Here is a 19,878-nt window from a genome sequence, read left to right as displayed (position 1 = left end):
GGTTTTGCCATCTTCCCGTGAACCTGCACTCGATAAATGCAGGTGTACGCTGGGTTTCCCCAGTTGCTCTTCACCAGAAGTTTGACACGGGCAAAGGCTCTGGGAAGCGGCGCGTTCTGGCAAGAAAAGCGGGAAAAGGAAGCGGGGGTGTTTGTTAGGAGCGACAATGCGATGAAGGTGTCTCCCCCTGCCAGCCCTGCTCCTGCTCAGGAACGAGCTCCTGAAAGTGGGTGGGAGCGGCTGCGGAAAGCTGAGGCTCGCTGCTGGTACCGGGGCTGCTGGGGAGGCTGGGGAGACGGGAAGGGGGAAGGCAGCTGGCAGCCTCTGCATGCCGGCCCTGCTGGGGCTCAGCCTCCCTGCCCTCTGCCCGTTCCCTCTGCTGCTTGCTCTGTGCTGGCAGAGAGGCCGGGGAGGTGCTCCTGCGCGTGGGGCGGCTGCTGTGCAACCCCACCAAGCTCCCGCTGTCTGCTCTGCCTGCTTTCCTCCTGGCAGGCGTGAGAGCACGGGGAGAGAAGGGGCACGCTGTGCTGGGAGGAGAGGACACTGTCCCTCGGCCCAGGGAGAAAGCCTTCACGCTCTTCCTGCCATGGACTTGCAGGCAAACCTGGTTTGCTCCCCGGCACCTTGCCCCTGCGCGTGGACTGTACCTTCAGAGGGAAGGTCTGCATGGGCTCCTTTGCCACGTTGTACGTGAACGTCCCAAGGAGAGTTTCCTCTTCTCCGTCCGCATCCACTCCCTCAGGGGCAAAGCAGAAGGAGAGCAGCTCAGACTCGTCCCCACAAAGAGGGGACGGAGGTGCGGGATCAGCCCTGCTATCTCCCCACCCTCTCCTGGGGCTCTAGCAGTAGGCTAGCACTCGCTATGGTGGAGCTCAGTCTCGGCCTTGACTTCTGCTCAGGAACCCTGAGGTGCTTGTCCCGAACAAGTCTCAAGAGGGATGAAACCCCTAGAGGCCTTGAAGTGTCCCGCTAGGGCCGTGCAGTGCTCAGGAGAGAGCAGGATGCAAAGCTCAGAGGACACACAAAAGCGAGCAAGACCCTGCCATGGCTTTCCCCCAGGGCCAGATCCCCGCCAGAAGCGCCCAGCAGAGACTCACAAAGACAGCGACGTCTCTGGGGGCGCTGGTGACGGTCCCATCTGGAGAGACTTCTTTGGAGATGTGCTGCACAGTGACGGCAGTCAGATGGACGCGTGCTGGCAACCTGATGACCACCTGGCCCTGATGCCCTTGTAAAGGCCAGCAGTTTCCTGGGGAAACATCCGGCTGCAAGCAGAACGCGAGAGCAAGGAAGAGTGAGAGAGCGTTGGGGCCAACACAACGGCGCGCGTAGCTTGAAGCGTAGGCGCCGTTGTGTCCGTGGGGTCTATTCTGGCTTGCAAAGGAGGCGCGTGGGAGGAAATGGACAGAAGCAGGAGGCCTTCGTCCCTGCCTGACTGAAAGGGGGCCCTCAGGATTATGGGGCAGAGGAGAACAGCGGTTCTGAAAGCGTCCCAGTCAGGGCCTAGCAGAAACACCTCTCTGCCCAGTGGCTCTGCAGGGCACCCCCCACCTCCCGCCTGCCAGCCCCAAAAAGGCGCTCTTAGGGATGGGCGTGGAAACGGGGTCACCAGGGAGAAAGTCTTTCACCCAGCTGGGGCAGAGCACTGTGGGCGAGGTGCAGCAGTTTGGCTCCGTTCAGCTCCATTCCCCTCCGGAGGGGAAGCGCTGATTGCTAGCAAGCCCAGCCCTGTGTTCGAGCTTTGCTTTCGGGAACCTGAGCAACACTGTGGGCTTGAGCAGTGCCACTGGAGCGAGGGCAGAGCCCCTGAGGTCGGTCCTCAACTTCAGAGGGAGGCAGGAAACCTGCCCTGAGGAGTTCTGCTAGGATACCTGCAAAATAGTGTCGGGAGGCTTGGCAGCGCACAAGAGCCACAAAAGCCTGCAGCCCCAGGTCTCTTTGCAGATGTAGGTCTCGGAAGTTCTCTGCATGTCGATGGTGGCACCTGGAAGGGAGGGAGAGCAGGTGACTACTGGAAGAGGGCACATTCTAGGAGCACTCGGTGCTCAGACAGTATTTCTGATGCTGCCGGCCAGCTCCACGTCTGTCAGTCCTCTCCTCCTCCCCACGCTGCTGGGGGTGCCCAGCTGCACAGGGGAATGACGGCAGCCACGTGCCTGGTGGTGACTGCGTCTCTCACAGCGCCACGAGGAGAAGGTCTGAGGGTTCTGGGAGACGGCGGGCGCCCACGTCAGTGACAGCAGACCAAAAGTGAGGGCTTGCGGCATGGGCAGCAAAGGATGGCCCAGCCATTCCCTCTTCGAAGGCAGCGGAGAGGAAGAGAGCCCTTCCAAGAGCACGGGAACACGGGCGGGGGCAGCGGCGGAGGCACCCGTGCGGAGGCCCCTGTGCGGAGGCCGAGGGCAGGACTGGGAGGGAGTCTGAGAGAGCCACTGTGCCACAGCCTTGCTCTTGGACCCCAGGAAGCACTGAAGCTCCCCCACTTTGGAGAGCGGCGCCCGGAGCACAGGCTTCTTTGGGGAGTGCTCCAGGCAAGCGCAGGGCAAGGAGACTGGGCTGCTTGTGTCCATACCAGAGCTTTTCAGGGCCCAGTCAGACATCTCGACGGAGACTTCCGAAGCCATGTGGGACGCTGCCTGGTTCACTTCCTGGGAACGCCATAAAGGAACACAGAAAAGGACCACATCAGCGGGCAGCTCAGCGTGGCTGCTAGCGCCGGCAGAGGCAAAGGGTCAGTGTCAGAAAGGCAAGGCAAGCCTTGTCCACAGAGCTGCAAGACTCGCTGCTGCTGACGTGAGCCACGAGGAGTGAGGAAGAGAATCTGTGTCCGCGGCCGCGGCCATGGCCGGCAGGTGGGCTGACGAGGGTCCCCACGCCCTCGTCCCCACCCTCCACGCTCTGCCCGTCAGCGGGGAGATGGGCTCGGGCCCTGCAAGCGACGGCTGGCCCCGTGAGCGTGCCTGGGTCTCATCCCTGCCTCAGGAGCCCAGCCAGAGGAGCCAGAGTGCCGGCGTGCCAAGGGAAGGCTGTCGGGAGTCCTGTGCTGCCTGAAGCAGCCTGCTTAAAGTGGGCCTGGAGAAGGGCCTGTGCAGCGCAGCAGCTCACCCAGCAAGGCCCTGGGGCAAAGGCTGGGTTGCTGCAGTCAGCAGCGCGACCCCACCAACAAGCCCAAGGAGTGCTTTCTCGGGGGTTCTGCCCAGCCAAGCCTCCTTCCCCAAAACGCAGCATCACCTTTGCCCTGCTGATCTCTGCCCTCAGTTGAGCCACCTCCTCCGTCAGAAGCTGCATCTTCTGGCTATGCTCCGCCAAGGAAACGCAAAAGTTCCTGCATGACAGGAAAGCAGATCTTGTCAGAGAGCGGCCCGTCCCCTCTGGGGAGCGTCTCAGCTCGGCAAGAAGGAGAGACACGTGTGCTTTCCCTGCTTTGCGCGTGCTTCCCTTCCACACCAGTTTGAGCAGAAGGCAAAGGCAGGTAGGAGGTATGGGAGCCCTGGCTGTTAGCAAAAGGAGTGCAGGGAGCACGAGGGCGGCTGACGCTTCTGCACAGAAGCAATTCCAGCTCCGGAAACGTCTCTTACCGCAGGGTCTTCAGGTCTTCTGCAGACACAAGGGCCAGCTCCTGAAAGGGAAAAAGGCTCGGTTCGAGCATCCGCTACCAGAGCCGCCGGGGCTTCCCAGGAGAGCCTTCCCTAGGAAGACTCGGCACAAGCTGCTGCTTCTTTGGGTCAGCCTGCGTGGCAGCAGGAGAGCCCGTGATTTCTCCAGCCGCTCTCAGCAGTGCTGTGTTGCAGGAGGTGCCTGTGGCAGAGGAGTCACCGACCTCTAGCAGTGCCTTTGTCCGCATTGTCCACCCTGGCAGTGAGGTCCCGCAGTAAACACCAGCTGCAATTCACATCATCAAGAGAGAGTTATTTTACTGGGGTCGCTAGCGATGCCTGCAGTGGCGTTGTCTGCTGCCTGTTGCCTTAGGGGTGGGGCAGCAGGTGAGCTGAGGAGGTGGGGAAGGTGGGGTGCGGAGAGAGGACGCGCCTCTGGCCGGAAGCCATCGGCCCAGGCTGGAGGGGACTGCGCAGCCGTGAGCCTCAGGTGTGCTCAGTGCCCCAGAGCTATTCCCCGCTTCCCCTCGCTGCTTCGGGGAGCCCCGAGACCAGGCTGCATGGGCTAGGAGAGGTACCTCCCCATGGGTCCCCCTGCACGGCCCCTCCCCTCTGGGAATCCCCACTTCAGGCTTGGAAGTAGCTACGCCCTTCTCTCGCGGACTTGCAGACTAAGCAAGCCCTGTGGTCCAGTGGCCAGAGCAGCAGCATGGCTGGGAGGCTCCCAGTCTTACTGGCAGTCCAAAAGGCAGTCCCAGTGCAGGCCGTAGTCGGGAAGCGCTTGGGCCATGGGAGTTTCCGCCCAGAGCGGCCCAAAAGGAAAGCTGGCCAGCTGAAAGCTGGCATGCAGCACAGCCTGGCTGTCGCTCTCAGGTGTCTGCTCATGCAAACTCACCAAGAGCCACGGGGAGCCACAAGAAGACGACGTGGAAGATCCTCTTCTTCTGCAGGGCCATCTTTTGCCTGCAAAAGAGGAGGGAGTCCTGTGGCTGCCAATGCTCCAAGTCTTGGGCAAAGCCCTCCCCCGGTGGAGTTGCCTTTTCAGGCCGGAAAGCCAGCCTTTTGGAAGCCTCCTGCTGCCAGAGAGCTGCCAGAGCAGCGCCCAGGAGGAAGACGATTTCTGTCCACACCGTTCAACACTGCCGGCAGATCTCGCCCAGGGGAAGGGCTCCAGAAGCAGCATCCCAAAGGGACTGAAAATTATGCAGGGAAGTAAAGAGGCCGAGCAAATGAAGACTGCTTTTCAGCAGTCTTTCTGGTGGGGACCTTGCTCTCTCTTGGGCTGAGAAAGCAGGCCTGTTCTCACTTGCGATCACACAGCTCTCTCTTAGGGGTGCCGAGGGGCTTTGCTCTTGCCTCTCCCTGAGAACGGCCACAGCACGAGCAGCGCCCCAGCTTGGGCGCCCGACTGGGAGCCCTGGGCTGCTGCCTGGGGAACACCCTCTGCTCTCCCCTTGGCTTGCACCGGCCCTCAGACATCCCCTTTCTCTCCCCCGTCCACAGCAGAAACGTGATGTAATACGTACACGGCGGAGATGCACGTCCTCAGCAGACGTCTCCGCGGGGAGAGAAGGTCGCCTGCCGGATGGCAAGTAAGGCTGAAGGCTGTCCCTGCGCAAGGAAAGCAGAGAAAAGTTAGGCCTGCCTCTTGAGGTCTCTTCTCTAGGATGCCCAGCCCCGCGTGTCGCAGCTGCCTGCGGGGAGGCGGGCACCGTGTCCGACACACTCCCTCCCTGGGGCAAAGAGCAGGGCAGCCTGCACTTCTCCTGCCGCCTGTGACGTTTGGCCAGAGCTCCAGCGCAGCGCAGCTCTCCAAGTTCAGCCCCGAGGAGGTCACGGCAAGCAGCAGTGCTGAGCTTACTTGCAATTTCTGTGGCCTTGTCGCGCCACTTGGCAGGCCCTTGAGTGGCTGAGCCGGGAGCTGACATGGAAGAGAGTATCCCCAGCTCCACCTCCGTGCCGAGGTTCCTGTCGGAGGAAAAAGACAAGTGCCCGTTGCCCACCGTCCCCACGCCGCGGGAGCCGAGGCGGGCAGGAGTAGCCTGAGCGGCGGCCCTTGCCAGAGGACGGGCTGTCCCAGCAGCAGCGAGAGAGGCCAGCACAGCTGGGCTGCTCCCAGCGGGCCCCCCCTCTCCTTTCCCCATCCTTTGCTTTACAGGCCTGCAGTGGGAGCAAGCTGGCAGCAGCAGACCCGCGCCTCGGGAAGCCCAGCCGGCAGCACAGCGCGATTCTCAGCCCGTCCCTCCCTGCTCCCTGGCCCCTGGCCCCAACCTGCCCCGCGGCAGACACCTCCCAGTGGCCGTTCGCAGAGGGGGCACGGGCTGCTGTCCCCCGCCACGGCCCCCCCCACCTCTTCCCTGGGCACTCCCAGGTCTCCCGACCCCTCTCTGCGCCGCACAGCTGCTCCCATCAGCCAGGCAGGATCGCGCCTCAGCGTCCCGAGGGGGCCAGTCTCAGGCCCCAGGGGCTTGGCCTCCCCGTGCACCAAAAGCGCCCCGTGCAGCAGGGCTGGGCTCCGACCCTGCAGCACGAGGCTACCGCCTCCCCAAAAGCCCCTGCTGCACGCTGCCTTTTGGCTGGGAGAGTGAGGCAGGCTTTCCGCCGAGACCCGTCCCCACAGAAGGGGGGCTTCGCAAGCCACGGGGCTCTTCTTCAGAAAACTGCTGTCGGCTTCCCCAGGCTGCTCCGCACCGCGCTGTCCCTGCTACCAGCCCAGCCTGATGCCCCGGGCAGATGCCAGGCTTCGTACCTACTCGTCTGGCAGCGGCTCGGCCCCGCTGCCTCCCCTGCCGGCTGTTGGCCAGCCTCGTTCCCCAAGGAGCCTTGGGAGGGCCCTTGGCGTCTTCTCTCGGGGGCCTTGCTCCTCGCCATCTCTGGGCAAAGGCAGGCGCCCCGCTCCGCTCTTCCCCCTCAGCCCCAGCAGTGTGGCCTGCCCAGGCAAAAACAGCTCCGGCAGCAGCCCCACGCTGCCCCACAGCAGGAGCGCGCCTGCCCAGGGCAAGAGCCACACGGCAGCTGTGGGCTCCTTGCCCGCGCGCCACAGGGCTATGCGGGCGGCCAGCTCTGACCTCACAGTGGTGGCTCTGACGTCACACTGGGGCTGCCCAGGGCGCAGCAGGCCGGGGAGACCCGGTGGGCTCCCCTGGGGCAGCACGGCTCTCCTGGGCGGTGGGAGCCCATGCCTGTGGGCCCCCCGAACCCTGCCACGCTCCCGTGCCGGGCGGCTGCCTGGCCTGTGCTGCCGGGCAGGCTTCCAGCTCTCCTGGGCATCCCCGGGAAACCAGAAAGGCTGCTGGAACGGGGGCTTTGCTCTCAACCCACGGGGCAGCTGCTTCTGCCAGCGTTTCTCCTTTCGGAACCGTTTTGTACGCCAAGAAGAAAAACCCAGGAAGAGGCAAGACGGGCTTGTACGAAAGGAGCTGATTTTCTACAAGCAGAACACCATTGTTTTAAATTCCTACCCCTCCCCTCCTTTGCTAGAGCCAAGATCAGAGGATCGTGTGGGATTATTCCGCATTCCTTCTGCCATTCCGGGTGGTTTCTTCGTGTGAAAAAGAAATGCATGTATGGTACTTCATCCCATTTACCCTCCCGCCTGCAAAGTACCATCAGTTGTACTACAGTAGTATATCTTAGAGTTCCATTCTTTGGCCATTTTTCCTGATCTTCGAGACTATTCATTGGCCACCAATTGTCACCATATTCTAGAAGCTGTTTTCGAGTGAGAGGCTCCCCTCCCAATTTCCTCCAATGTTTCAAGATACGGCCTAGGGGAGATCTTTTCCGAATGCCCCCTTCCGCAGAGGGCTTAGTACCCGCCATCAGAGATACGGCAACACCAAAGAGAGAAACCATCACTTTGCACAAACTAGTCAGAGGCATTCCCCAGAAGGGGACTCGAACCCCTAGATTACCGTCAGTGGGACTCCAACCCACCCCTTTGGCCAAAGGTTTCCAGACACAGCTGTCCTAGGGACTTTGGCCCGATAGGATCCAATCCTTCCCTTAGGTATCTTTACAGGCCAACCCTGCGAGGCCTTCGCCGCGCCTGACGGGCAGGCAACCGCCCTTTCAATCCGAAAAGGAATGCCTTTACCTTGCCAGGGGTCCTGCTCAGAGCTCTTCGGTCCGCGCTTCGGAGGTTCTTCCCGAGAATCCCTCGGAGCCGGCTGGGGGTCCTGCGATGCCGCGGATGCGTTGAGATTCAGAAGCAGAGTCCCATCTGGGTCGCCCAAACTGTCACCGAAATGGGGAATCAACCTCTTCACAGCAATGTAGCATCGAGAAGCAGGCATTCTCTTTATTACAGCGCTGGATGCACGGGGGATGGTCCCACCTAAGGTGCCTACCGTCATGCAAAGCTAATGGGCAAATTGCCCTTTCTGCTTAGCTTTAGAAACCATTTGCAGCAGCAGGAGAACCCCAAAAGCAAGCGGGGATGCCCACTCCCCAGCCCCTTCTCTCAGGAACCCCTTGGCAGCCTCCAGCACCCCCCAGGGAATGCTCCTGCCACCCTGACCCCCTCCCAATACTCCCTGCTGTTAGACAGCTGCCAGGAAGACGGGCTTCTAACCCTCCCCGTCCCTGGAATCCTTTGGAGGAGCTTTCCGAGTGGCTGCCCGCGATGTCCTTAGCGGAGAAGGCGTTGTAGCCCAGGACACGATGCCCATGATAGCAACAGCGGGAGGGAACAGCCAAGTGTTGCAAAATGCAGCACTGGGGGACCGAGGGGCCTCGAGTGTTAGATGGGGGAGCCCATGACGGGAACAGCGCAAGGGCTGCAGAACCGCACAGCCTTTCCGGGAAGCGCAGAGACGGTGGTCCGTCAAGAGGAAAGACGGGTCGGGGTCGTCCCAATGCCAAGGGGAGAATAACCAGGGGCCAAACGCTGGAAAATTCCCCGTCGACACTAATCAATGGGACACAAAAGGAGCCCCGACAGAGAGCAGCGAGCTCTAGAGCGGGGACGTTGATGGGCCGAGGAACGGGGGGGTTTCCCACAGGCCACTCAGACAGGCTCCCCACACCCCTTTCACAGAAACCGGGGGGTAACCGACAAACCGACAGCCGGGATGCTGGGAAGGTGCTAGGCCAAACGGTTCCGTCTGCTCCTGCGGCCCCGCCGTTGGGAAAGTAAGGGAGGAGCTCCCAGCCCCCGGCCCTGGCAGCCCCGAAGAGCTGTCCCAAGGCTCCTTGCTGGGCCCGCAGGCCGTGCCTGCAGTCAGCCCTGTTGCCATGGCAGCGGGGCAGAGGGGGCGGGGCCAGAAAAGGGCGCTGCACTGGCTGGTGGCGGGCCCTGCCTGTCACTGCCTGTCGGGTGCCATTGGCTGAGAGGCCAGGAAGAGGGTGGGCGGGCTCCGGGGAGAGCTCCTGCAGAGCCCGCTCGGGGGCGGGTGGCCGGCTCCCTGTGGTAAACTGCAGCCGGGCCCCTCTGCCTGCCCTGGGCTGGTGCCACTTGCGGAGCCTCCCGGGGTGGCGGGAGAAGGAGCGGTGCCAGGCTGGGCCTCTCCTCTCTGGAGTAAACCTTAGGAGTGCTTACTGCCTTCCTCAGGTTGAAGAAAAAATTCAGGAGAAGTCCTAACGCTTCCCACACGCTCCCGCCCTCCCCCCAAAGGGCCTTCTTGCGCACCCCGCTTTGGAGACAGATCTGCTGCACCAATCTGAAGTGCCACATCTTTTTTATTTTTTTCTTCCTTCCCCTTCTGCTGCTCTCTTCTCTATGCCCTTCTCTTTTTCCTCTGGTTTCAGGCGAGGCTTTCGGGTTTTGCCATCTTCCCGTGAACCTGCACTCGATAAATGCAGGTGTACGCTGGGTTTCCCCAGTTGCTCTTCACCAGAAGTTTGACACGGGCAAAGGCTCTGGGAAGCGGCGCGTTCTGGCAAGAAAAGCGGGAAAAGGAAGCGGGGGTGTTTGTTAGGAGCGACAATGCGATGAAGGTGTCTCCCCCTGCCAGCCCTGCTCCTGCTCAGGAACGAGCTCCTGAAAGTGGGTGGGAGCGGTTGCGGAAAGCCGAGGCTCGCTGCTGGTACCGGGGCTGCTGGGGAGGCTGGGGAGACGGGAAGGGGGAAGGCAGCTGGCAGCCTCTGCATGCCGGCCCTGCTGGGGCTCAGCCTCCCTGCCCTCTGCCCGTTCCCTCTGCTGCTTGCTCTGTGCTGGCAGAGAGGCCGGGGAGGTGCTCCTGCGCGTGGGGCGGCTGCTGTGCAACCCCACCAAGCTCCCGCTGTCTGCTCTGCCTGCTTTCCTCCTGGCAGGCGTGAGAGCACGGGGAGAGAAGGAGCACGCTGTGCTGGGAGGAGAGGACACTGTCCCTCGGCCCAGCGATAAAGCCAGGGAAGAAGCAGTCCCCTCTCTGGCCCAGAGCAGCCTTGCCGTGAGTTAGGCCTTCCAAACATGGCCGAAGAACATGGCCTTGTGTGTTTCCTGAGGCTAGAGAAGAGAGGCCACCCCTGGAAAATGAGTACCTCGCCCCTGGGGATGGAAGAGCCCAAGGTGGCAGCTTAGCCATGACGTCCGTCAGACCTAAGGGCTCTTGAAAAGTCCCCACGGTCCCTCCAGCTCTGCATTTCGACAAGGAAACAGCACCCAAGAACGACGCAGATTCGAATCACGTACCTCTTTTGCCACCTCGCGTGGTGCTGCCTCTGCTCCGGGCACCCCAAGCCCTGATCGCTCTGGCCAGGGCCACTCCATCCTGGAGCCCACTGATGCATTGGTGGCACCAAAAGGGAGGGCTCAAAGATGTATCCCGCCAATATGGTCTTCTGTGGTTCTTTCAGCACTGACCAGAACATCTCAGGCCTTGATTTTAGCAATTGTGCTGTCTCAGGTCCGGGTGGCTGGGGAATGTAGACCTTGTAGGTGGGCTCCTCAGGCATCCTGGCCTCAGAGCTTGTTGACGGTAATTTGCTTCTGACAGGGACTTTGTTTTCTCCTTGTTCTCTTCCTCTGCGCCTCCGAGGTTTCGCTGCCTGTGCTCGCCTCTGCTTTGATGCTCGGCCTTTGGGTGCGGGTTTGCCCTTGGGTTGGCTGGTCACAGGCTGCTTTTTTCCAGCGGAGGCCGCAGAGATTGCTGGTAGCCAGCTGAAAGGACACAGTGGGAGGGGTCTGCGTGAGGACACGATGGGTTTGGGGCCGCCTCCTGGCCCTATGAGCCATGGGCTTGTTTATGCAGCCACCGGCAGCTCAGCCGATGGCGATGGCTGCGCTCAGCTCAGGAGAGGAAACCCCCTGAGCCGGGACCCTCGGCTGACACACGGCTGTCCCTATGCACAGCTCAGGAGGCCACACTGGGGCCCTTCACAAAAAGCAGCCCTGTGACATGGGGGGCTCCCAGCAGCCCCATCCCGCCCCTCCGGGCTCTGCCTTCACCACTGTTGGGCAGTGATGAACGGCAAGTGTTTGGGGGTGGGGAATGGGCTCTTGCTGGCTCAGAAAATGACCCCGTGCAGATGCCAGCCCTGCACCTCCAGCCTCACCACTCCACAGGCTTCTTCCTCGTTTTCACCCACTTCTGTTCCGGGAGCGCCTTGTGTTCCTCACTGGTCAAACTGGAACGGGCAGGCAAGGGCAGTTCAGCAAATCCCACTGGAAGCGGGAAAGGAGAGACCTTGTCAGAAGAGCATCGCTGTGATGCTGCCGGCCTCAGTGACGCACAGGGGTGCTCAGACCTCTTCCCAAAACCTCTGAGAGGGCCGTTCTGCTCCCCTCACAGCCACCATTTCCAGAGGCCTGGCACCCTCCCCAACACGGGTGCTTGATGGACTCCTCTGCAAACGCCCTAATAGCGTCAGGGTTTGGCAAGAGGAGCTGGGTAATGCCGGTGAGGTGACAGAGGCTCTTTGCGGAGTGAGGACAGCCCCTTGGGTCCACACCCCCCTGCTGTACCCAGGGATGGGCGTGATGGGCGCATCCCGTCCTAGGGCTCAGTTCTTGTGAAGCCAGCCTTAGGAGAAAAGGCTCTGCCCAGCTGGTGGGAAGCTTTGACGCAGGGCAGAGCCTTTTGACAGTCCCCACCGGGGATTTTCCCAGCGGATCACAGAAGCTGGTTGCCCACACTATGGAAACGAGCTGGGAGCTGCTTTACCTTCCATGTCTTGCCCGAGAGGTGGCAAACCCCCTTTTTTCTTCCACTTGTCCTCACCAGGGACTTTTCTCCAGGCCTTCAGAGGGCGCCTGGCCCTTGGTTTGGGCACAACCTCCAGTTCAAACCTGGAGACAAAGAGACACCACCAGCGTGAGCCACGGCACCACCAGCCCTTGCACTTGCTCACAGGCAGGTTTTGGCACGGTTGTAAAGGCCGTTGTTTTCCCAAATGGACTCTGCCTCATCCCCAAGGACTGTCCTGGGCAATGGGGTCACGCAGAGAAGGAGTCCCTGCAGCAGGACTCTCGTGCTCACAAGGACAAACGCTGCCAAACCGCAGCTGAGCAGCCGCCTTGGCCAGAGGCTAAAGCTGCCAACGTACTCACTCACTCGGGAAAGACGATGACGCGGCCGGCGAAAGTCAGGGAAGCAATGGGCACCATCGGAGACAGCACCATGTCCAGCAGCTGGGGAAGCTGCAATGGAGGAACATGGAGATGGCAGGACATCCTCAACATGACCAAGGCACCCAGCAGTGGAGGAGTTCAGGGCAGCAAGAGCTGGTGGAGTCGTGCTGACGCCTGGCCTCAGCAGCTGGCCATGTCGCGGTGGGCCACACGCGAGCAGTGCTGGGGAACCGCTGTGGGTCTGCCCAAGAGGTGGGGAAACCAGAACGCTCACCTTGAATGCAGCGCTTTCAAGGACCTTCTTCCCAGTAATCCTCTCCAGGAAGTCATAGTAGAACCTCATCTGCACCCTGCTGCCTTCGATGAGGAGCACCCCCACATCCCTCAGGACAAGGGCGACGTTCTCCCCCTTCCCCAGGCAGTGAGAGAGGAGGGATGTGGTGCCTAGGATGCAGCCATCCACTTTTTGCCGGGACACAGAGGCATCCCTGGCCACCTTGGCATATTTCAGAGGCTCCAGCACCTTATTGCCTGGAAAACCACACGAGAGGGATGGAGGCGCTCACCCACTGGCCTTTCCGCAGGCATTTCCCAAGGGCTGCTTATTGCAGTCACCGCCCAGAAAGGCCCCGTGTTTGGACGTGCTCCGCAGAGGGGGCAGTTTGCTTTCAGAAAAGGGATGCGATACCCCCCTTCACCGCGACGGTGCAGCCCGCCAGTGTTTAATGCGCCGTCTTACCAGGCAGGTCGTCCCTATTGTCCATGAGATTATGGACAACTGCAAGGTTCCTGGCCAGGCGAAACACGGGCCTCTGGAGAATCACGACCTTGTTCCCAACCTGGGTCCGTGTGGGGAGCACATCGAAGCAGCCGAGGGTGGGAATTCGTACCCCCTGTGAGTGGAAGAGAAGGGAAGAGCTGAAGCGGGAGGAGTGGCTGGAGGGAAGAGCTGCGGGTGGCCCTGACCAGGGATGGTGCTTTGGCCCAGCCCCTGCCAGCTCCTGCTCTTCAGAGACATGAGCCAGGCCAGTGGGGAGAGCTTTAAGGAGGAGCTGCTGAGTCCTCTCCCTCTGCCTTCCCCCTCGAAAGGAGCAGTGCTGGAGTCAGGGCAGAGGCAGCCGGAGGGCATGCAGGGGTCTCCAGTGACCGGGATCAGGCCTGTGGTACAATGCCACCTCCCAGAGGTGGTCCCAGCCTTGCACGAGCCCTGTGTCTCCATTGGTGGGGACTTTTGGGGTGGGTTTCCTGCTTTCTGAGGAGGGGAAGAGTAACTGCAGGCCATGCCTCAGGGCCATGGGGACTCCCCACTTCTCTGGGTGGGTGAGGAGGATGCGGGTGTCGCCCCACCTGGAGCAGCAGGAGCTGTTCTTGAACGTAGCCAGCCACAGCGTCCCAGATGGCTGTTTGCTCTGGAAAGCAAAGGAAAATCAGGTCATGCTCTGTGCCTTCCACCTCTCATGCTTCCAACATTCCCTGAGCTGTGGCGCAGAGGCAGATGCAAAGTGTCACTGCCATCTCCAGCCCCAAATGGAAATCCTCTTCTGGTGCCTTCCTTGGAAGAGTCTTGGGCTGCTACCCGGGACTTCGGTTCCTTCCACAGGAGGCCAGAAGACTCCAGGAGATTGCTGGAAGGAGTCTCGGGGAGCTACAGGGCATGGTCCTGACTCCATCGTACGTAGAACTCCTCCAGTAGCTGCCTTGGATGAGGCTGGTGCTGCCTACCGAGACTTCAGCTACCTCTACAGGATGATGCCAGAAGACTCTGGGAGAGTCCTGGGAAGAGACCCGGGGAGCTCCCGAGCATGGCTCTGCCTCCAGCACATACAAAAGTCCTCGGGTAGCTGCCTTGGGGGAGTCTGGGGCTGCTCCTGGGACTTTGGCTGCCTTTGACAGGAGGCCAAAAGTCTCCCGGAGGCGCCTGGCAGGAACCCCGGGCAGCTGCCAGGCATGGGCCTGCCTGCAGCGGCTCCCTCCCCTCAGGGCTTTCCCGCCTCTCTGAGGCGGGAAAATTCCCAGAGTCAGGAAAATTCCCTTCCCGAACTATCCTATCAGCCAGTCTTTCTAGTACGAGAGCGTGTTGCCTTTGTGCATAGATCTCTTGGTCGACAGCTTGGGCTGCAGTGTCGCGAGGTACTGGAATGTGGCTGCGGGCTCTGGGGTTGTTGGTGCTGAAGGAAAACAAAGGAAAGGACAGCCCAGCCCTGGAAAGAAGGACTGTGCTTGGTGGAAGCTGAGAGCTGACCACGAAGGATAAAGGAGAGCCCTGGATGATGCCACCAGTGCCATCCAAAGCACCTGCCGAAGCCAGAGGCCTGAGCCTGCCCTCTCAGCTGCGCTGAAAGGCAGGATGCTTACTGCAGTCCCACTTGCTTAGGAGAATGAACACGGCCTAAGACGAGGATCAGGCTTCAGACCATCTCAGTATGCCCTTGTAGCCTCGGAACATGTAGTTAGGCTTTAAAAATGAGGATTTAGAGCCCCAAAATGAGGCTTCGGGCCCTAAAGATGAGGGTTTGGACCCGACAAAAGAGGCTTTAAATCCTCACCAATAATGAGCCCCTGCAATGAGGCTTCCAGCCCTTCAAAGTAGGCCTTAGGCCTGAAAGAGTTAAACCCCAAAATGCAAATCTGGACCATAAAAATGAGTATTTGGACCCTCCAAATGAGGCTTTGGCCCTTCGAAATGTGTCTTTGTACTCTCCAAAGAAAGCTGGGGGCCCTAAAACTGAGGATTTGCTCTTTCACTCAGGGCTTAGACCCTCCAAATGAGCATTTAGGCTGTCAAAATGAGGCTTGAGGCCCTTAGAATGAGGGGAGAGGTCCTAAAAATGAGGCTTTGGGCCCTAAAAATGAGACTGGTAGACAGAAATTGTGGCCTTAAACTCTACATGTGAGGCTTTGGATGCTAAAACGTAAGCTTTGGACCCTAGAAAGGAGGCTTAGAACCCTAAAAAGGAGGCGTTGGGCTCTAAAAATGAGACCTTGGACCTTCAAAATTTGGGATCAGAAACAACAAGCAAGGATTTGGAGAATAAAATGAGATTTTGGACTCTCAAAGAAAGATCTGGGTCTTATCACTGAGGCTTTGGAGCCTGCAGATAAAGCTTCGGACCCTAAAGGCGAGCCTTTGTTCCCTAAGAAGAGGGTTTAGACCCTACGAATCAGTATTTGGCCCCTCCAAATGAGGCTTTGGGCCTTCGAAATGAGGCTTTGGACCACATCAGTGAGACTTTGGTAACGTAATACGAGAGTCTGGATCTAAAAATGAGGATTTGGACTCTGAAAACGAGAGTTTGGATCGTACAGCTGAGGCTTTGCACAGTCACTTGTGGCTTTGTAGCCTAAAAATGAGGCTTTGGGCTGGGAAATGAGGCTTTGTGTCCTATAAGAAGGATTTAAACCCTGTAAATGCAGCTATGGATCCTAATCATGAGGGGTTGCGTCATATAAATGGGAGCTTTGACTCTCAAAACCTGACTTTGTAAACTGAAACCGAGGCTTTGGACCCTAAAAATGAGTCTTGGTAGCCAAACGTGAGGGCTACGACCTTACAGCATGAAGCTTTGGACCCCAGAAAGGAGGGTCCCTCTGAGCCCTGTAACGGAGGGTTTATAAACTAAAATGAGGACTTGGCAACCTGAAACTGAGGCTTTGGCCCTGCAACCTTGGTGTCAGGCTGCATTTCAGGCTTTTGACCTAAAATGAAGGTTCAGACCCTAAAAATGAGGCTTTGAAATCCATAAATGAGAGTTGGGGCCCTCAAAATTCAGGTTTGGAAAACAAAAATGAGGCTTTGGACCTTCAAAAGGAGGCTTTGGTCATTAAAAAGTCGATGCCCCAAGCATGTCCGTGTTTAAGAGGCATTTCGACAATGCCCTTAGTAACGCGCTTTAACTTGGTCAGCCCCGAATGGGTCAGGCAGTTGGACTAGATGATCGTTGTAGGTCCCTTCCAACTGAAATAGTCTCATCTCGTCTCGCCTCATCTCATCTCGTCTCTTCCCTTCTCTTCTCTTCTAAAAAAATGAGGCTTTGGCCCCTCAAAATTACAAACTGGATCCTCAAACTTAGGCTGTGGGAAAATGAGGCCTTGAGAGAGCTAAACTGAGGGTTTGGACCCAAAACGGAGGGTTTGGACCTTAAAAATGAGGCTTGCGTCTTGAAAATGAGTGTTTGGGCTTTAGAACTGAGGGTTTGGACCTTAAAAATGAGGCTTGCATCTTAAAAATGAGCGTTTGGGCTTTAAAACCGTGGGGTTGGATCTTAAAAATGAGTGTTTTGACACTACAACGAGGCTTTGGACCCTGACAATGACGATTTAGGCTCTAAATGGAGGCTTTGGGGCCCTGAAGTAGGTTTTTGTGCCTTCAAGATGCAGCTTTGGACTCCAAGAAATGAGGCTTTGTGCCGTAAACATGGGGGCTGGGGCTCCAAAAAGAGAATGTGGGCCTTAGAAAGGAGGGCTTTTTCACCCAAAGAGTGGACGGATGTTGTAGGCAGCGGGGCAAGACTTTGGGGGTGTTCATCCCTCAGTTGGGCATGTCCTTGAGCGGCCTGATGGGACCTGCTCTGAGCACAGGCTTGGGCTGGAAACCTCTCGATGTCCCCTCCGCCCAGAACGATGCCATGATTTGATCATTGCCCTCAGCAGAAAGACCTGATGTCACAAGCTCAGCTGGACAGGGTGACACGCTACAGACTCCCCGGTGAGACACAACTCAGCCCAACACTGAGCTCCTGGTTCTGAGTGGATCTCTCCATTTTGGCACATCAGCAAGATACTCAAATTCCCAGCCTGGCAAATTCCCTCGGATCTCTTGCACACTGGTTAATAACAATAATAACAGCAACAACAATAATAATAACGATGATGACGATGATAAAATAATATCCAAAATAAGGGATGGGCAATGCAGTTGCTCACCACCCGCCGAGCGATGCCCAGGCGGTTCCCAAGCACCAGCCCCTCGGCCAGCTTTCCCCAAGTTTTATACTGAGCGTGACATCCTACGGTATGGAGTAGCCCTTTGGCCAGTTTGGGTCAGCTGTCCTGCCTGTGCCCCCTCCCAGCTTCTTGGGCATCTCCAGCCTTCTCAGTTGGTAAAGCAGAAGCAGCTGCAAAGTCCTGGATTTACTCGAAGCACTACTTAGCAACAACTAACACATCGGTGCGTTATCAACATGATTCTCATCCTAAAGCCAAACCACAGCACTGTACCAGCTCCCAGGAAGAAAATTCACTCCGTCCCAGGCAAAACCAGGACAGCCAGATGCTCCCTCCCTTCCGGGGCAGGAACAGACAACCGAGCCCTCAGTGTGGCCTCTAGGAGAGGGAAAGAACCATGATTACCGCCGCCGGCCCCAGGCTGGAGCCCCTCCTGCTGCAGGAGCTCCTGCAGACACCGCTCCTTCCCTGCGATGCTGCTGACGGCCCCCGTGTTCACGGAGGATCGAGCGCGCCCCAGGCCCAGCTCGCTGCTGCCAGGACAGGCCGTGGGGGCCTGGGGCTGCGGGACAGGCCTCAGGGGAGGTGCTGGGGCCAGGGCAGCTGCAGGGGCCGAGCGGGGCCAGGGCAGATCCAGGGGGCTCTGGGAGTCAGGCTGCCCGGTGCCTGTGCCCGGGGGGTCCTGTCTCCATCTCCTTCCCGTCCCCAGCTCTCGGGTCACTCCCGGGGCTGCCCCAGCTGGGACCGGCTCCAGCTTGGAGCTACCCCTGCCACCCCGGGGGGCAGCAGGCAGGAGTCACCCCGAAACCTGCCCATGGGCCTCACTCACCCCACGGGCAGCCCCAGCCCTCGCCTCAGCTGGTCTGCAGCTAGAGCAGAGACTGCACCACCCAAGGCCAACATGGCCAGCAGGCAGCCCCACGCCCCAGGACGGCAGCTCCCGGCATGGCCTGGGGCACTCCTGCCCTGCTGTCTGACCCTGCGGGGACACTGTCCCCCTGCCCCGGCTGGGCCCCATCCCTCTGCAGGCCCCCCGGGGCTGACCAGGGCCCAGAGCCCCGGTGGAGCAGGGAGGAGGAGGAGGAGAGAGGGACAGAGTGGCAGAGAGAGGTGGGGCAGGGCGGTGGGGTAGCCGGAGAGGGACAGGAGCAGGACAGAGGGACGAGGAGACAGACAGAGGGACAGGAGACGGACAGAGGGACAGGAGAACGGGATGGGGCTGGGCAGGGAGTGGAGGAAGGAAAAATGCTGGTGAGGAGCATGCAGAGGGATGGATCGGGAAAGAGCTGGAGGGGAAGGGCCAGTGGGGTGCAGGAGGAAAAACAGGGATAAGCAGCAGGACAGAGGGACAGAGGGAGAAGACGGGCAGGAAGGAGGACAGAGGGATGGACAGACAGAGGCAGGGTGAGGGAGGGGGACAGAGGGTCAGAGAGACACAAAAGGCAGCAGGAGAGCGGAGTGACAGAGAAATGGCCTCCAGGGTGGAGATGGAGGAAGAGCAAAGGGAGATGGGGAGCAGCCTCGCCTTTCCCCTCCAGGGACGTTCCGTTCTTCACAACACTGCTCCAAGTGCCTGCTTGCCCTCTCTTGCCCCAGAAAGCAGGTTCCTTTCCATAGCGGCCATGGAAAAGGTCCCTTGCATGGAAAGGGTCCCGAGGGAAGGTCCCTCCGATGGCCCCACTTCCAGGACCATGCTGGGCCGATCTCAGAGCCATCGCCAATGGTAAAAAACCCTTCTCCCCCATTCCGGTGAAGGACCGTTACGAACAATTACAAAAGTCAACACCCTTTTGCAGCTTCTCCTTTGTGGTTTTATTCATCTCTTTCCCGAGCTCCTGGGGTCCCAAAGACAGATGGGTTTCTGCAAAAGAAGAGAGACTCTTCTAAAACAATCCCACAGGTTTTGGGAGGAGCGCCTTGCCCACACGCAGACCCCCTGGATGGCTTCAGGTCAGGACATTGAGGGGAGGGCAGCTGTTTCTCTCCCTCCCTTTACCCCTTCTCTGCAGCCTCTCCAGCAGCAGCGGTTTGCTCCCAAGCTGTGCCAGACCCACCCAAAAAGCCTTTCTCTTCCCACCGGGGATCTAAAGGAGCAACGAGCTGGGAAGAAACAGTCCCCTCTCTGGCCCAGAGCAGCCTTGCCGTGAGTTAGGCCTTCCAAACATGGCCGAAGAACATGGCCTTGTGTGTTTCCTGAGGCTAGAGAAGAGAGGCCACCCCTGGAAAATGAGTACCTCGCCCCTGGGGATGGAAGAGCCCAAGGTGGCAGCTTAGCCATGACGTCCGTCAGACCTAAGGGCTCTTGAAAAGTCCCCACGGTCCCTCCAGCTCTGCATTTCGACAAGGAAACAGCACCCAAGAACGACGCAGATTCGAATCACGTACCTCTTTTGCCACCTCGCGTGGTGCTGCCTCTGCTCCGGGCACCCCAAGCCCTGATCGCTCTGGCCAGGGCCACTCCATCCTGGAGCCCCCTGATGCATTGGTGGCACCAAAAGGGAGGGCTCAAAGATGTATCCCGCCAATATGGTCTTCTGTGGTTCTTTCAGCACTGACCAGAACATCTCAGGCCTTGATTTTAGCAATTGTGCTGTCTCAGGTCCGGGTGGCTGGGGAATGTAGACCTTGTAGGTGGGCTCCTCAGGCATCCTGGCCTCAGAGCTTGTTGACGGTAATTTGCTTCTGACAGGGCCTTTTTTTCGTCCTTGTTCTCTTCCTCTGCGCCTCCGAGGTTTCGCTGCCTGTGCTCGCCTCTGCTTTGATGCTCGGCCTTTGGGTGCGGGTTTGCCCTTGGGTTGGCTGGTCACAGGCTGCTTTTTTCCAGCGGAGGCCGCAGAGATTGCTGGT

General features: G+C 59.3%; 2 protein-coding genes across 2 annotated transcripts in view; both read right to left on the bottom strand.

Annotated features, from left to right (window-relative positions):
• LOC148051662 (SUN domain-containing protein 5-like) overlaps positions 1 to 5,740 on the bottom strand; it is a 7,261-nt gene extending 1,521 nt beyond the window's left edge. The window contains exons 1-10 of the mRNA XM_087735488.1: positions 5,458 to 5,740; positions 5,123 to 5,207; positions 4,492 to 4,559; positions 3,821 to 3,882; positions 3,579 to 3,619; positions 3,232 to 3,325; positions 2,573 to 2,648; positions 1,872 to 1,984; positions 1,098 to 1,265; positions 648 to 737 (exon numbers count right to left, since the gene is read on the bottom strand). Of these exons, the coding sequence (XP_087591614.1) occupies positions 648 to 737; positions 1,098 to 1,265; positions 1,872 to 1,984; positions 2,573 to 2,648; positions 3,232 to 3,325; positions 3,579 to 3,619; positions 3,821 to 3,882; positions 4,492 to 4,559; positions 5,123 to 5,207; positions 5,458 to 5,740 (1,080 nt within the window). The remainder of the gene's footprint in view (positions 1 to 647; positions 738 to 1,097; positions 1,266 to 1,871; positions 1,985 to 2,572; positions 2,649 to 3,231; positions 3,326 to 3,578; positions 3,620 to 3,820; positions 3,883 to 4,491; positions 4,560 to 5,122; positions 5,208 to 5,457) is intronic.
• Positions 5,741 to 11,068: 5,328 nt separating this feature from the next.
• LOC148051661 (coiled-coil domain-containing protein 81-like) lies at positions 11,069 to 19,679 on the bottom strand. Its single transcript, XM_087735486.1, has 8 exons — positions 19,588 to 19,679; positions 17,437 to 17,564; positions 13,435 to 13,496; positions 12,827 to 12,980; positions 12,362 to 12,618; positions 12,071 to 12,156; positions 11,681 to 11,805; positions 11,069 to 11,181 (listed from the first exon to the last, which is right to left on the bottom strand). Exons 1-8 carry the CDS (start codon positions 19,677 to 19,679, stop codon positions 11,069 to 11,071), a joined length of 1,017 nt encoding a protein of 338 aa, XP_087591612.1.
• Positions 19,680 to 19,878: the final 199 nt, after the last annotated feature.

This window comes from Nipponia nippon, unplaced genomic scaffold (genome assembly GCF_047370975.1).
Source record: "Nipponia nippon isolate SJK-2023a ecotype South Korea unplaced genomic scaffold, ASM4737097v1 scaffold_59, whole genome shotgun sequence".
NCBI classification, from domain to species: Eukaryota; Metazoa; Chordata; class Aves; order Pelecaniformes; family Threskiornithidae; genus Nipponia; species Nipponia nippon.
The sequence above is the reverse complement of the archived record's forward strand: the minus strand, read 5'-3'. Positions and strand labels throughout refer to the sequence as shown.